Source organism: Spea bombifrons, chromosome 7 (genome assembly GCF_027358695.1).
Source record: "Spea bombifrons isolate aSpeBom1 chromosome 7, aSpeBom1.2.pri, whole genome shotgun sequence".
Classification (NCBI taxonomy): domain Eukaryota; kingdom Metazoa; phylum Chordata; class Amphibia; order Anura; family Pelobatidae; genus Spea; species Spea bombifrons.
Genome location: NC_071093.1, coordinates 8453512 through 8470638, shown reverse-complemented (window position 1 = coordinate 8470638; position 17127 = coordinate 8453512). Strand labels below are relative to the sequence as shown.

Here is a 17127-nt window from a genome sequence, read left to right as displayed (position 1 = left end):
TCCTTTGTAAATTCTTCTAGTGAATTTAATATTGTGTTAATTTAATTAAAGTGTGATGTGTAATAATAAAATGAACAAAGTAATTTCACTCCACAATTCCTACGCTCTCATTGGGTTTATGTTTTGTGTTCATTATTTAATGACAATAATGAATTTGTATTTATGTTTTATTGTGTGGCAAATCCCAAAACTTTTTTTGTCTTATTTTTCATGAAAATATTGTAGTGATGTAAAAAGGTTAAAATAGCGTCCAGAATCCAAGAAGAATTACGGTACGATATTGGAGTATATCAATTAACATGCCTATCGATTAATATTTGAACCAAAGCCAAAGGGCCCCAAATCACAGGGGACACAACCGCGTGGCCGACTGGCCGGGGGTACGTTTTATTTGCAGATCATTTAAAGAGTGAGTGTCTGAAAAGATGAATGCATACTAAAGTATATTAAAGTATTTTGTAAGTACTTTAATACTCATTCTTTGCTAATAAGGATAACATCCCTTTAAATATACATCGCAGTACTGGGTATCAGATCGTATATCGCCAGCACGAAAACAAGTAAAAATGTACACTCCGTTATCATACAAAAATGCTATTTTATTCCTTATGGAAATACAGTAGATGTGCAAAGAGAGCTACAAACCAAATGAAAAAGAGACATTATATTGAAGTTGTAAAAATAAATAAGCTATATAGAGAAACCATACATATCTGTGAAAATTCTGTTAACATTTTTACACTGAACAGACGTACGATGTATACACGCAGTCCTAAAAATAGGAGGAAAGCTAAACACTTACTATGTATACAGAAATCGAAGCATTTTAGAGCCGGTTTTAAAATATATGCTATAGGAGTTCTGACAGACTTTAAAAGCTCCCCTAAAACACAAAACAGCGCGGAACGCACCGGAACAACGCAACCTGCAAACCATCTGCTCACCCGTCTGCCAATCAAAAGGGGTTACAGAAAAAAATAGATTTTTAGCCAAAATATATAACTAATTTCCCCCATTTCCATTAACATACTCCTGTACCTTTTTATGAATATACAATTATCTCCTTAGATAACACCTTAAAAGGTGTTTATATGAAACAAAAATAAAGTGCGATAATCGTTAGAACTGATATTTGCGTCAATATATATTACTCAGTGCAATAACCAGTATGGTTGAAGCTTAGGAAAAAAAATGCGTGCGTTATATGGCTATGTATAGATTCCTTATACATTTAAAATAAGGTTACGTATCCACACGCGTGAAAACATAATATCCAAACGTGTCTTATAGCAATAATATAACTTATGTTACAATCTATACAGTATGACCTGTTCACAAAGATCAGAGATTAATGTCTTCTCCTCTAAAATTCTTATATTGTTTAAGTTTAAGGTGGTCTTTTTTCTTTCCAGAACTAACCCTTCGGCTCCCAGTCCTCTGGCAGCAAGAGAAAAGTTGCACCGTTCTTTGAATGCCACAATTAAAAAGAAAAAAGACAAATCCTTTACTTAAAACCCATAATCCCTCTGTTTTTACTCTCTGTGTGCCAGAGAGTGATGCTTTGCACACACCTTCTGACGCTTTAAGGGTTAATAGCTCCTAACCTAAGGCACTCTGCTTAACACAATAAATACTGGTTTTAATCCGTTTTCTTTTCAGGGAAAATGAAATGAGATTTACTTTTCTGTTTAAATTTCTTAAAAAAAAAAAAAAAAGGCACCAACAGAATCTCTCGGAATACTGATTTTCCAGTTTCTATACACGGCTGTGACAAACACTTTGGGGGGGACACGGTTGTGACATACACTTTGGGGGGACACGGCTGTGACATACACTTTGGGGGGGACACGGCTGTGACATACACTTTGGGGGGGACACGGCTGTGACATACACTTTGGGGGGGACACGGCTGTGACATACACTTTGGGGGGACACGGCTTGGAGAACGCGCATTAACCTGTTTCTCGATAGCACCGTGGTTTTTAGAATTGCCGTAATACATTTGTAGCTGCACAAGAAATTCTTGCTAAAGTCAAAGGGCACATTTAAGGGGGCCGGCCACTGGGGGGCTAATATTTACCCTGGTGCTGTCTGGCAGACATCCTCCAGCTAAACATTCATTCTCATACTGTATACATAGATGGGCCACGAGAGGCAATAAATCCTGCAGATCGCGGGCCTCAGATACCCGGTGAGCACAGAACATGAATCTGCGGGCTGCTAAAACATCTTTGATGTGCAAATTGCTATTCGGATAAACACAAGCTCCTCTTACACATCAAGAATTTCCCTTTAAAGCTCATTCCGGGTGCAGCGTAAAGCACGTTGGTTGTAGAAATACACAACGGTCGAAACCCCACATTGCGGAAGGTTTATAACAGACCGGCCAGCGCTGAATATCCCGGCAGCCGCTTCCATTTTTTTGTGGCGTAGTTTACGTTAAAAGACGATCGTGCGTTCAAAATGCTATAAATTCCAGCGTAGTTACATAAAGTATTCGGACTTATAACATTTCGCTGCACTGAAGTCATGTTTGCTCAGCCTTGTCGCTATTCGTAACAACAGACAGGGATGCCAAACTCTGCCACTAAAACAATGATAGGAAATACACCGAGGCTTATTGTACACAACCTGTCGGGCTGCGGTTCATGTTAATTATCCAGGGCTCATAAAACAGAGATAACGAGAATGGTATTAATTCCAGCAACTAAAAATATGCAATCAAAACGATGTTTTCAGTCCACACTGAGCCTTGTGATGAGAGCAGGTATCACACGTTTGACTCTATGAATGATCTCTTTGGTTTTGTCGAGGGAACTGAATTTAGATTTGCTTCTTTAGAGATAAGAGATTTTGACCAGGCCATCGCCTCTTGGAACGACTGGCTAACAGTCTTGGACACCCTTGGTTCTTGGGGGACGCTTGGTGCCTGACACTTTCCATCCTCCGTGTCTTTTGGGTGCACTCCATTGTGGACATTCCCACCATACACATTCGGCATGGTTTTATTGTGATTACCATAACCAAGAACCGGCCTGGCAGGGAACTTCTCCAGGTTTGCAGGCTGTATGGGTCCAGACGAGGTGGTGTTTACTGGTAAGCTTTCAATCGGCTGATTATGCCAGCTACGGGCCAATGGAGTGTTCTGTTGCAAGGATCTCGCGGTTTTATCCATGATTCCCATGAACGGAATGTTGCGTGTTCTCTGCTCGGTGGCAGCACCAAGGTTCTGGTTGGTTTTGCTTTCTTTGCTTCGGACATCAGGACTTTTAACACCCTCTGAAAAACTATTGCTTGATGTTAAGCCGTGGGATACTATTCTTTTGCTATCTGTGACTCCAGCTTGTTTTTCATTACATGGCGCTTTTACATCTTGAGGTGCAGGGTGACCCACAAGTCTCTCGGCTGTCTTGGCCGCACTTGTGAAGGATGCGGATGCTTTAAAAGGATGTAAGCGCTCCGTCGGCTGCTTGTGAACGGCATGAGCCGTGGAGACTTTTTCAACAAACACCGAGGCATGGAGTCCCGTTGTAGGAGCTGCCGAGGAAGCTGACTTTGTCGTTTCGGCAACAGAACTTCTGCTGTTGACCACGTTTGCCGTTTGTCTTGCAGGAAGGGGGCTTGGTGGTGCTAAAGTTGATGAGACCGGACTGTTCATGGCAGAAATATTCCCTCCAGTCTTTGATTGTGACTGTAAAGAATTCATGTGCTGGTTGGTTTTTACAATCTGGGCCTGCTTTGTCGGTCTCTGTACCAGCGCTTGCTGCAGACCTATATTCTGAGGTGGGTGTTCCTCAGGAGAATCGGGCCTGTATTTCTGATTGACACATTCTGCTATTCTGCTGGATGATTCCTGCGGGCGTGAAATTCCTTGGTATTTATCCGCACTCTGTAGACACTCTTCCTCTTGTATCTCCTCAAAGCTTAGATGATTGCTGAGGCTCTCCTCGTCCTCCTCGCGGTCAGAGTCGTTACTGGCTTGTGGAGGTGGCGGATACAGCTTCTGTTGCTGCGACCTCTGCTGCTGCTTGAACTCTTCTTCCACGCGGGACAATAATCTCCGGATCTCTTGATTGTTTGGACACAACTTTAAGGCCTCGTGGAGATCAGCAAGAGCAGCAACAAACTGCCTACAGAGAGAAAGCACATGTAAGGACTGTTGGGAACAAACATATCAGAGAACTAGCTACTTGCTTGCTGCTTGATGTTCAGGTTTAAGCTCAGGGCATTCATAACCCGTTCTCTAATTTTCAAATATGTCATCCAGAGCAATTACATTACAAAGCTAAACATTCATACAACATTTACGGCGGGACATTCCCCCAACGCACTATGGATAAAACCCATTGATCCTTTTCATGGACGGGGGGAGTGAACTGTCTGTAACACCTTCAAAAAGATTATCCATTGTGATTCTGGTCAACGGGCCAGTTGGGGACATCTTTCTTTTAACTGTCCTAGTTATACGTTGGAGATCTAGCAGGCACAGACTCCATGGTGACCTCAGCCAGTGTAATCCGACAAACAGGTCAGTAGACATAAAAATAATAATATATTTACTATATTATATTATTTGGGGTCATTTAACATTTTAAATTGGACCTGCAGGTCCAGGTCCATGCGCAGTATACATTATGTCTGTGTCTAATATGTCTGCTTATTCCAGTCCTTACCTGCTGCTCCTTTTTGCTCTTGCCCGAGCGTAATACGCTTCGTAACACTTTGGTTTCAGTTCCAGAGCCTTGCTGGCAAATTCCTCTGCCAACCCAAAGTCCTGCAGTATGGAAACATAATTCATATTTTTTATCTGTGTCAAGATTTACTCATTCTTTGCCCACCCTGCAAACACAGCCCCCCCGGCACATTCACGGGAACAGGCTTGATGTTAAAATGACAGACCGTAAAAACACGGAGCACAAGAATTAGTGAGGAAGAAAGCGAAGTTAAGTCGGTAAATGATTTAGTTCTGACACTGCAGACCTCAAATATTGGGAAGTTTCTTCAAAACACCTTAAAATACCTTCAAATCACAAGACATAGAGGAGGGATCCGGGGGACATAGTGTATCGTTAACTGGTTCTTCCTGAAAAATAATCATCATCTTGGCTCACTTAATACTTCACCAATATATGATTAAACTGCGTACCCCAATATTACAGGCCGTTCTGGAGCCCCCTATTTTCAGAATAAACATATATCTGCATCTCGGCTCACAGTTTGGGAAACGGTCTCGTTATACTCTAAGGTGCACTATGAGAAATTATACCCTTTTGTCTAGTTTACAGAACATGGCAGCACCCTATAGAGAGGGAATTAAATATAATAATTGGGGGGGGTATCAGGGAACTTGAAGGGAAAATGGAGTGGGGTCAAAATTGTCCTTGACTATTCTGATATATTTCACCTCAATTTCCATTTTAGCATCTGATGTAAATAATAATGTTTATCGGGCAGCAGGTAATCGCTGTGAATGCACGGAGGACAGAGGGGCGGCTCATACAGGAATGAATACGATATAAACCAAAAAGCACTTTATATTCTCTATAATACTAAAGACTCGCAAGCGTTTGTGTCGTTTCTTTTTTAATGCACTGAACGTTCTCGACTCACGTTGGTTTTTCTTCGACACCTTGACAGATTCAAATACAGAGAAACGCGAAGTTCGTTAAAAGCTTTCATTTCTTCACCAAAACCTTCCCGTGGAAACTTCCGGAGCGCATACTGGTATCGCTGGGCCGCTTCTTTCATTTTCCCCTTCTGCAAGCAGAAACATACATTTTACTTTATAAAGCAAAATGTACAAAATGCTGTACCTATAGAATAACTTGCCTCTCATATACAGTGATAAGAATGTATAACGCTGAGGGCTACTTACTCTGTACAATATATTCCCTTCCTCCATTAATTTCTGTAGTAGAATGATCAGGATATCTGGTTTGGAGGTGGCCATTGCCCAAGCCGCGTTCCCTGTTTAAGAAGTGAAATATATATATATATGTAAGACACTCGAGTGATAAATACTGCGATAATAGATAAGACTTCATATAATCAGGTCTGATAGGGACTTCGCTGCTCCTTGCTGAAATTGATCATTTTATCACGCTTCCCATCAGATTAGATTAGGAATATTTACTGTTTTATGCTGACCTATTGAAAATTTATTACACTACCTTAAAAGTCTTAACTCTACTAACCGGAATTTAATATTTAAGTATAATACAAATACAAATCAAAATAAACACTTGAGAATTTTTTTTTTTTTTTTACCTAACTTGGCGCCTTTCCGGAGAAGCGTTACAACAACAGCCGTGTTTCGACATCCAATGGCGCGATCCAAGGGGCGCATCCCGCTGTAGTCCACGTGCTCTATCATAGCGCCGTTATCCACCAGATACTGAACCTAAACAGACAGGGGGGTTCAGCTTAACCGATCCTCCGGATTTATATAGCAACGCATGGGCAACTCGGCACAGGAAAAATCAATTACACCTCCTCAATACAAAAAATATAATAAATACATCGCCACCTGAAGCAGCGCCATGCCTTGCCACGATCTAATGCGGACTACACAGAGCATTCTTAATACATTTTTCATGTGGCAGTCATTGTAACGGCAGAACTGCTCGTTAATGTTTTATTCTGTTCTGCGATATCCGCGATTGCTGGCGAGCATTGGAGATAAACTTCTATTAACAACAGAAGTCGTATCATCCTCAGCCTTGAACAGATAACGGGGATTCCTCTTTAACGGGATGCGTGGCGGTGCCAGAGATGCTTTTAGGGAAGGAATTTGCTGTACTGGCATCATTACAACGTGTAAATAGAAGATTAGATACGAACTCCAGTAGCAGAATTCCTGTCTTTACAATCCACGGAGGTTGCGCAAGCTTTGTGGAAAAACTAATATATCATGTAAAGACCCGGAACATTTCAAAGCTCTAACCATCCATACAGTTCAAAAGGTTACTTACAATATCAGCATCTCCATAGAACGCGGCCAAATCCAGAGGCGTCCGGCCGTTCCGATCCATCTGATCGATCGCAGAACCTCTTTCTACTAAACACTGCACCACTGTTTTGTGTCCCTTTAAACAAGCCCAGCTCAGAGCGGTCAGCCCTTCCTTGTCTAAAGATGCGATGTCTGCACCTGAAATCAAGCAGGCAGGTATCGTGCTTTACAAACACTGTTTACACTCCAACGCAGCCATTTTATTGATTGCCATTCTGTCTACAATCCAGGGACCCTCAGCTACAGCGTTTGAGCTAATTGAAAAACAAACAGGTCTCTGGTATCAAATGGAACAAAGAATGACAATAACCATGATGTCTACCAGTCATCAGAATTTACTAGGATTGATGATGATGTCATATACGAGAATGAGGTGGTTTAGTGACTATACGTGGTCAAATAATTTAAGCAGCTCAAATATTACTTTAACTTATCATCCAAGGCATTAAGTTACAAGGTGGTAAATTATTGTGAAATGTAGACGTAACACTTCTCCTGATCATCAGGTATTGGCGGTCTTCATACTTGACCTGCAGTCACACAATGGCTTTACTGATCTACACATACATAACCCCTATGTGGCTGAGGAACCAATATACAATATATTCCACACACGAGACCCTGGAAATATATCCTATGCATGAAGATCTGTTACTCACCCTCGGAGAGGAGGAACTCGACGGTTCCACAGTGGCCCTCACACGCAGCCACCATCAACGGGGTCCTGCCCTGCTTATCGCTCACATTCACGTCACAGCCGTGCTGCATCAGCAACCTGGCGACCTGCAGAGAGCGGGGGGCACATTATATACAGGGCTGTCCATAGCAGGGCCATCGCCCTACTGCTACGTCTAAGTGCTTGTACGTGTATTGCTATGTCAAATGTTCCGCTAACGCTCATGTTTGTCTCCAGCCCAGAAGGACTGAATAATAAGATGAGAATTCCTTCCCCGCCGACAGCCGTCCCCTCAAAACAAGAGAACCATATAAGAAAAAACGCATACAAACAAAAAAACTATACAGAGAAAGCGCTAGCGTTTTATATGTTAGGTCAATGACTTTTATCTGTGGATGTTAACGTCACACAAACACGTCATCTGTAGGTAGAGCGGCTGATGGGTTTTATCATGGGGCTCTGGAGGTCATTAGGACGTCTTGATGGCCGAGCTCCAAGCGCCCATCTCCAGCGGTCAGCCTCGCAGCATTATATACGGCTCCGTGTGTTGCCCCCAGAGCTGTATGGAGCATTGTGAACAGATCTGTCAGCACTTTAAGAGGCGAGCGGACAAAAAGGAAGGGCGAGAGAACTCTGCTGACACAATGAGCTGGACTGTCTCATTAGAATGTGTATGGCAAACGAGCCTTTCATTCCCTTCTCGGTGCGAAATATTATTTGGCCGGCTTTTATGGGGCTCCCAGAGACCTGAATATATTAGATCCGGGGATATAAAAAAACTCCCATGGAAATCGCAGTATTTCTGCCGGAGAGGAATAACAAATGCTTCCTATCGTGTTTCTAGAGTAAATTTGTGCCAAAACGTGCTTTTCCTCGCTAAACAATAACATTTATGGATTATCAGCTGCCCGCAAATTGTACTGCAGAAAATTCAGATTTTCCAGAAACCCGTGCAGTCTAAACGCTCCACAATGTTTCTCATCCCGCTACACCGCGACTGGAAATGAAATCTAGATTACTCCTAGTCACACTTCAAGCAGCAGGCTCTGTAACAGAAGTAATCGCTGATCGCAGCCTCTCCAATTTAGGGTAAATTACACATAATATGCATTATTCAGAGCCACAGACATCAGTCTATTTATTCCTGTAAAATACCCAGAAACACCCATAGAGATATAGTCCAGACTCATACCTGCCAATTGCCTTGTCGCACAGCACAGAATAACGGGGAGACCCCGCGCCGGTTCACACGGGATAAGACGGCACCCCGCTCCAGAAGCAGCTCGCACACCTGTAGCTTCCCGCGTCCCGCTGCGGCTGTGAGACCTTAAACACCAAAACAACACGTCATGAAAGCATCTTAAACATCCGTGTAAATGTGGCGATAGAAACGACGCGCCGCCATGTGTGCGATCCACTGGCTGTCAACGACAAAGGGTTAACAGGCATTTTTCAATGGGCCACACAGCCACCTGGCACTGAAAGGGTGGTGTTATGTAGGATTACAGCTTTGCATTAAATTATGTTCCTGTAATGATTATTTGTGTACTTTTGGAAATTTGCTCATTATAAAATGTCCCCGGGTGCTTCGGGGCATTAACCGCTGCGTTCGTCTCGCTCCGATTCCGATAATAAGACTCGAGGGACCGCGCTGGGAATCAGGTTAACGCGGTAACACAGAAAACGAGAGAAATAAACAATGCTGTGAAAAGCTCGGGTTAAACACGTTATTGGTGTTTTTAAAAGAAAAAGCCCCTAGGAATTTGATTACTTTTTCAGATCAGGGATAAAACATTAGCCCTGATTTAGGCAGCACTGCAACCTTCCTGGATCCATCGTGTGCTCTTTCTATAAGCAGGGCTGGCTTTTTGGTGTGGTGGGAAAGGGTAAGACTAGGGGTGCTGTATTTCATCCCACCTTCTGTAACCAACATACACATATTAACATGCAAACTCACCCTAACACTCACCCGTCCAAACACCCATACACTCACTCTATACGCTTAGACAGACACTCACAGCCTCCTCATCTCCTCCGCTATCCCCCTCTCACCACTAACCCTAGGCTCATCGCTGACACTCTAACACCATACACTGACACACGCACTCATGCTAACACCATACACAAGCATACAGACACACAATAAAACCATACAATCTAACACCATATACATCCACACTGTACACTAATACGAAACGCACACATTCACAACACAGATACAGGTACACACTCGCTCACACTATACACACACTATCTCCCATCATCATTACAGCGCACACAGCTCGCTCTCCTTCTTACATCACACAGAGCGCTTATTTCCAGCGCGGGACTCATTAATATTGCCAAAAATATTAATACAATTAAAAAAAATCTTAATAATAAAGAATGCAAGGTTAAATCCAAAAGCGGGTCCGGGGGCCAAATTACCAAAACTACAGAAAATGCTCTGCTTAGAAGAAAAATAAATGAAAACGAATTCCAGGAAAAAACAGCTAAAAAAGTAAAAGCAATAAAGAGAAAGAATGTTCCTGATAATTACGGGCTGTTGTTTAGCGTGGATTATGGCGACAGCCGCCAGCTACACCCTAAATCCAGTTTGCCATATGGGGAAAGCGGCTCACCCGGAGCGTTCCTAAATAAACAGGATCACCGCAAAGCTATGCTCAGGAATTCCGGCTATTCTTGTACCGAGAACCACCTCTTATCAGAGACTCCCCGGCTGAAACTATTTCAAATTAACCACTTGGATGCCAATGACGTTCCCTCCGCACACTGATAGCAAACCGAGCGCCCGTGCCCGGAGCACAAAGGGTTGATTTTTCTTGAATTTTTGTTTTATATCATTTTTATTGCTAATGAACTAAATATAGCGATGATTACACCGCAGAAGACATGAGAATCCACCAAAAGGAAACGATTAATGCGATCGGTGACCCGGAGCCGGCAATCCTCACAGGGAGCGCCGATGGAACTGTTTTGGGGGGCTGTTTTTGTCTGGCAGGCGGATTAAAGGACTGGTGAGGATGGCGTTTGGAGTGCGGATCTCGTAATGTATCGCGCTGCTCTCGTAATGTATCGCGCTGCTCTCGTAATGTATCGCGCCCCTCTCGTTACGTATCGCGCCCCTCTCGTAACGTATCGCGCTCCTCTCGTAGCGTATCGCGCCCCTCTCGTAACGTATCGCGTCCCTCTCGTAACGTTTCGCGTCCCTCTCGTAACGTTTCGCGCTCCTCTCGTAACGTATCGCGCCCCTCTCGTAACGTATCACGCTCCTCTCGTAACGTATCGCGCTCCTCTGCTTACATTTCCTGGCTTTTGACACGAGCGTAAAGTAAACAGCGACGATTAATGATCACAGGAACTATGGCAGCTCACCGACACATTCATTTACCCCATTCATGCCTCTTACCGCTACTGTCACATTTTAAGAGGACGTCTGTAAACGAGTGCCCCAAATCTGTTTAGTTTAACACATTGTGTACATTAAGGATTAGACCCTTTAAGGAACGCGGCAAAGACTGTTCTTTGTGCCTCTAAAGCTGTAGCAAGATGGGGAGCGCGAGCAGATAGAATTTGTTTAATTATTATTATTCTTCTTTCATTCATATAGCGTCATTAACGCAGCGTTTCTTACAGCGAGCACATTTAGAACACATGACAGATCTAGAACCGACGGACTAAGACGAACCGCTAACAAACAATTTAATCAAATACGACAAAAACTAGATGGGGAATTTGGACGGTTTCTAGCCCCAAAAAATGACAGCGACCCAAATATAATAAAAATAGATGAAGAAATTGAAGAAACTAAACTTACTTTCATCATAAGGGTTAAAGCTAACAAAACAAACATAATAAGGCGACCATCTTCTAATGAGGCGATACAAAACGATCATAGACGAGGCGATCTAAAACGATCAAAGACGCGGCGATCTAAAACGTTCAGAGACGCGGCGATCTAAAACGAGGTCGGCCGGTTTAATACGCGTTCGCTTTTATACGACATCCCCGTCTGCTCGCATTATTAAAGCGATTTAATGCGGGAACGGATTAATGGGGCTGCGATGCCAAAATCTCCTCTGATGGATATTGCAGACGGGTTTTATAATCTGCTCAACCGGAATCCAGACTGATAGAAAGACAGATGTCCCGAAAAAACGGGAAACGGCATTAAATGCGTGAAACATTCCTGCTCAGAGTCCGTTCACGAGACCCCGCCAATTAGTTGGCAATTTCCTATTTTGCCTTTTTTGGCACAAAGTTTAGTACAAGAGGAGGCAGCGTTACACAAAAACGCATCGCCCCGGGGACAGATCTTAACGCAAGCTTCTATTTCCAGAAGGGTAATTATTTCAATAGGTTTTAGGCATTGCGATTAACCCTTTGTGGGCCAGAATGTGCAGCTCTGCTCCTTGCTTTAGTATTAAAAAAAAAAGTTATATATTCTATGAACTTTCCACTCTAATAGAAAACAAAGCCTTTTTAGGGTACATTTGGTGGATGACTATGGGGCTCGTACGGTAATCAAAAAACCTCTCGTGTAAACCGTCCGTGATAAACCAGAGTGTCTGATTTAGTGAATTTGCCCAACATTATCCAATATCTGGCGATGCAGCTGCCGTGGGCTACAAGTGACATCATTATACCAGGGAACTGATTACGAGGAGATACATACTGAATGCGATCAGAGAGGGGGGCATTACATTTGTGACACACATCTAGACTGGAAGCTCACGGGCCGAGCTTTGTGTCTAAAACAGATGATACCTGGGACCACAGAGCCGTTGTTTGTAACGAGGATACCTTCTGTGATAGAATATGTTCTAAAGAGCTCACACTCTAAGATCTAAATCAGGCTTTAATGCCCGCGTTATCTCCTCCTGCTCCACAGGACGCTTTATCCTGCGGCCCCCTTTCCTATGCTTTATAGTAAGTGGGCAAAAGCGGAAGCTGAGGGTCCGAAGGCAGACCCGCCGTGGGCATTCTTCATTTCGTCAGCACGCGTGTTTACCGGGTAGCAGGGCTCTCGCTGAACGTTCTCACAGGAGCGGCACCTTGTTTTACGCCACCCAAAAATACTATTAATGGAAACGTGTTCCCTGTTTGCATTCTCCGACGGGTGGAGGGTGCAGGTTTTCAGGCTCATCGACTAACGCAAGGTTTCGCTGCAAGTATGTTTTGCTGAGCCGGCATCGGCTATCACAGCTTCGAGTGCCGAAGGTTCCAGGTGTGGCGTGAGAACGTCGTGTTACGCCAGAGAAAAGCTCTAAAGAGTCCTCGTTACACGTCAAAAGATGACCTCGATCACAGCGCACGTAATGTGACGTGTAATGGAAGCAACACATGCAAGAACAGGTCTAACAGCACGTAACCGGGTTATATTTATACACCCAGAACAGGGAAATAGGTTAATGAATCGGCCCGGCTCTCCCACAACCCCCTCCCAGAACCGATCATTCTCGTTTCAACCATAAACATTTTAAATGAGTCCTTTAATGAGAGAATCGGGGCGAGCGATCGGTCCGCGTGCTGCATGGATTATCGAGGAGTCGTGTCCAGATGCCGCCCTAACCTGGATTACAACATTCTGCGCTCTCAAGGGTTAAAGAAACCTGCAGCGTTACTATAATAATAATAATAAATAATAATAATAAACCACGACCCTGTTATTTGCACGTCTTTCCTCGATATTATTCATCGAACACTTAAATATTTAAACACACACTTCAAGGGGAAGTACATTTATGCGGAATTGTATATATATATATATGGAGGAGTCTGTATTGTTGAATTTTTTTTTTACATCAGAATGTACTTTTTTCTATTATCGGGAAGCTGCAGTTTGCAGAAAAATAAGGCTGTTTATGGAAAAAAGGGAGTTTCTAAGAGTTCCCCGACACCAGAGAAAAGTTAAAACAAGAGGTCGTGGGTCAGAGATTTAAATGTAATTTAAGGACCTGAGAGGGTGGTGGATAAATGGAGCAGCCTGCCATCAGACGTGGTAGAAGCCAATATAGAGAGGGGTTTACACATGCATAGGACAGACATATGGCTCCTGAATATAAGACGAGGCCAACGACTGGCCGGCAGACTGAGTTGAAATGGTCCTTATCGGATGTTAAATTCTAGGTTTCCATCACTATGTATGATGAAGGCCAAACTCCAGTGAGCTTCTCCTGCAAGAAGGGCTGAGCTGACCCTGTACAATGCATACATTATAACTGTCACCAACGTATGTGATAAAGCATACGAGGAATCACTGTACCTGTTTCTCCCCAAAGCGTGTCGTTTTCATTAATATCCACGGGGTAATCTCTCTCATGGTTAAGAAGACATTCCACCACCTAAAAAAAAACATAGAAACACATCACGTAAATGACTATTTCAGCTTATTGAGCAAAATCAAGTTGATTTAACTATTTCGTGACATGGGGGGTATTTCTCGCAGCCCCACCCAATAGAATGGAAATTTAACACCGTGGGTACCAGAGGGGCTGTGAACGTTAGATGCTACTCTTAACTAGACTACAACTCTCATGACTCTACATCAAAGAGACTGAAAGTCGGCTTGGAGCAATGGGATTTGTAGTTCAGTGAAAATATATATTGCAGGGGACGGGGCATGACGTTCTACATCAATGGGAACGTTGAAAGCTTCAGGCCGCAGTATTCATCGCTGCAAAGTACCCCGTAACCCCGGGTTACCGCCGAGCCCTGAATACAATGTACCGACTACAGCCCAGAGCCGCATTCACTCCCTCCCAAGTTCACTTGAGTCCATTGCCGCAGATTTGTTTCCATAATAATATATATAATACACGTCCCCCGGCAGTCGCTTTATTTTTGACAGATAAATGGAAACCGGATGCGTTTGTTTGTTGTTCGGAGTTAAAGAATTCAGAAGTGTTTTCAATTTAAAATCTAGAAGCTGGTTTGAATTTTATTTTCTTACTTGGGGTAAAACTGAGCTGTAGGAGAAATAACTACAAAAACTCACAAAGCTGCCCCTTTACTGAGCTGTTTGCCCTCCATGAGTGGGGGTCGCGTTCCATCTAATACCCCCAACATTTCCGGGACACCTTTGAGGGGGCGTGAAGCTAGAAGCAGGGGGTGTGGCCAGACATATGAATAGGTGTGGTCAAAATGGGAAGGCCCGCCCACCATTCCCAAGAGTCAGCTTCAGAGAGCCGCGAGGTGGTCTCACGGGAGCTTCAATGGGGGTCTGAGCCGTAATAGCTCCGACCTCCGCTGATTTTACAGCTCCCGGGGCCGGCCAGGGACATCAGCGGATCCTCCCAACTAGCCCATGATCCTCACTGCCCGCAAACACACAACAGTAGAGTAGTGGCCAAAAAATTTGACTGTCCTACAAAAATCTGGGCACTCGGGAGGTATGCCATCTATTCTTACTTCAAGTCCACTGTCACACCAGCGCAATCTCAGACCCATCATCCAAAAATAGTCCATCTAGTGTAACTAACGTATTACTAGACATCTTAATCTATGGGTCAAGGTATCCTTAATGTTTGGAAAGGCTTTTTCGACAAACCTGCGTTCTGCGCATGTAAAGCAGCATTCGGGGTGAAATAAGAGACTGAACCATGTCAGGGGGCACACAGTCCAGCAGATGTGTGTAGTGAACGCAGGGAAGGAGGGGCAGGCAGACTTCCCAATAAAATCCGTCTCTTGACGCCGTGCCACAGAAAGAAAATCCAAGCTTTTACGATTCCTTTTTAAAGTTTGTGAGCTCATTTTCTCTGTCTGGCTCTTAAATCTTCTGCACAATCGCGTCTGGAAGGTGCCCTCTCCCCCTCCCCTCCATACTTCCTATTTTAATCTGGAAACGGTTCTCTGCTGGAAATGACATCAAATATTCATGAGTATGATGTCACTGGAGGCAAAATATGCCATGCCTCGCTAGCACAGGACAGGTAAAGGAATGAAGAGTCCAAGGGGTTAATTCACTACACTGGTGAATAGTGAGTTTGGAAGAAATTTGCAGTTTGAACTCGGAAACTTCACTGAATGTCCAGGCGAGTCTGTCCTGTAAGTAAGGCTGGGTTGGCCACGTATGATGTATACTTCAATCTGTGAGCCCATTAATTATCTATGGCTTATGTAGGGCCAGCTCAGACCTTCTCAAAGGAGAAATGCGCAGGGGTTCATCCTTCATAATCTATAGTGGATTCAGGGAGTTTACACTACAAACTCACACGTTAGTGAATAAACCCCTAAAATGGCTATAAAATGGGTACTAGAGAAATCTGGCAGTGTTTGCAGAGCGGGTGGTTAGGCGACTTCTAATGTTACGATGTTCCTCTGCGGCTGCTTTTATGACCATGCGGTGCTGCGTATTGTGTTATACTGAAGCCTCTGATATATCAGATGGCGTGGAAGTCTGATCTGAGCCCCGAACCAACGGCTCCATAAAGCTTTAGTCTCTGGTTTCTGAAATATGAGCCTGTCCGCTAATGGCTCCTCGACTGCTCAGTGAAAAAAACATTGAGGAATGGAGCGATTATTCTTGTGCAGTAACTACCTTTATCTTCCTCTCAGCGGGGAATGATCTGGAGCGCACTGGGCTGTAATTAAGTCATAATTCCTCAAGAACGAGGCACTAATTGCCAAATAAGAATCTCTCCACCCAGCTGGGGGCATCTGTTCATAATACCCTCCTTGGAGCGTTATCAATACACTTGTTTTATTATTTCAAAAGCAACTTGTCATATAACCCCCATTGAAAATCCTTTTGGAACAGATTGGCGTTATATAAATAAACAAAAGGGATACAATATTATATTTATATATCCAAAGGCTACTGTTCAAAAGTTTGGGGTCACTGAGCTGTTTTTACAGAACACAAGGACATTTTTTGCTTTTTTTTTAGGCTTTTAAACTTAAATCACAGGAGTGATGGGAGTGATGGGAGTGATAAAGGGCAATTGGAACACAGGAGTGATGGGAGTGATAAAGGGCCTCTGTACGCCTATGAAGAGATTCCATAAAAAATCAGCCGTTTCCAGCTACAATACTCATTTACAGCATTAACGCCGTCTACGCTGGATTTCTGATCCATTTGATGTTATTGTAACGGACAAAAATTACATTTCTTTCAAAAACAAGGACATTTGTGTGTGTGTGTGTATATATATGAAAAAGGAAAGATGAATTACCTCTGTGTGGCCCATGCTGGCTGCAGCGGTGAGCGCCTGCTGCATTGCGTGGCTTTTTTGCACGTGGCTTTGTTGCGGTTTAGACGCCGTCCAGTCGCAGTTCAGTAAATATTTGAGGATGTCACAATGTCCTCTCAGAGCGCTGTGCACCAAGGGGCTCTGTCCTTTTTTATCTACGTGGTCGACCTGCAATAAAACACGAGACTTTTACTTCAAGTATGCCCAAAGTAAAGTAAATGCCCAAATCAAGTTAAACTGTCATGTTCCTC

At 43.5% G+C, this 17127-nt stretch overlaps 1 protein-coding gene across 3 annotated transcripts in view; it reads right to left on the bottom strand.

Moving 5' to 3' along the window:
* Window positions 1–2433: 2433 nt before the first annotated feature.
* The window catches only part of TANC1 (tetratricopeptide repeat, ankyrin repeat and coiled-coil containing 1), an 84482-nt gene continuing 69788 nt past the window's right edge, over window positions 2434–17127 (bottom strand). For 2 of the 3 annotated variants that reach the window (XM_053471869.1, XM_053471870.1), the window contains 10 exons: window positions 16859–17044; window positions 13951–14029; window positions 8878–9011; window positions 7669–7792; window positions 6972–7147; window positions 6268–6400; window positions 5876–5967; window positions 5611–5757; window positions 4674–4774; window positions 2434–4130 (listed from right to left, as the gene is read on the bottom strand). In XM_053471869.1, the coding sequence (XP_053327844.1) occupies window positions 2771–4130; window positions 4674–4774; window positions 5611–5757; window positions 5876–5967; window positions 6268–6400; window positions 6972–7147; window positions 7669–7792; window positions 8878–9011; window positions 13951–14029; window positions 16859–17044 (2532 nt within the window). In that variant the 3' untranslated portion in view covers window positions 2434–2770. The other variant, XM_053471871.1, reaches the window with a different exon arrangement.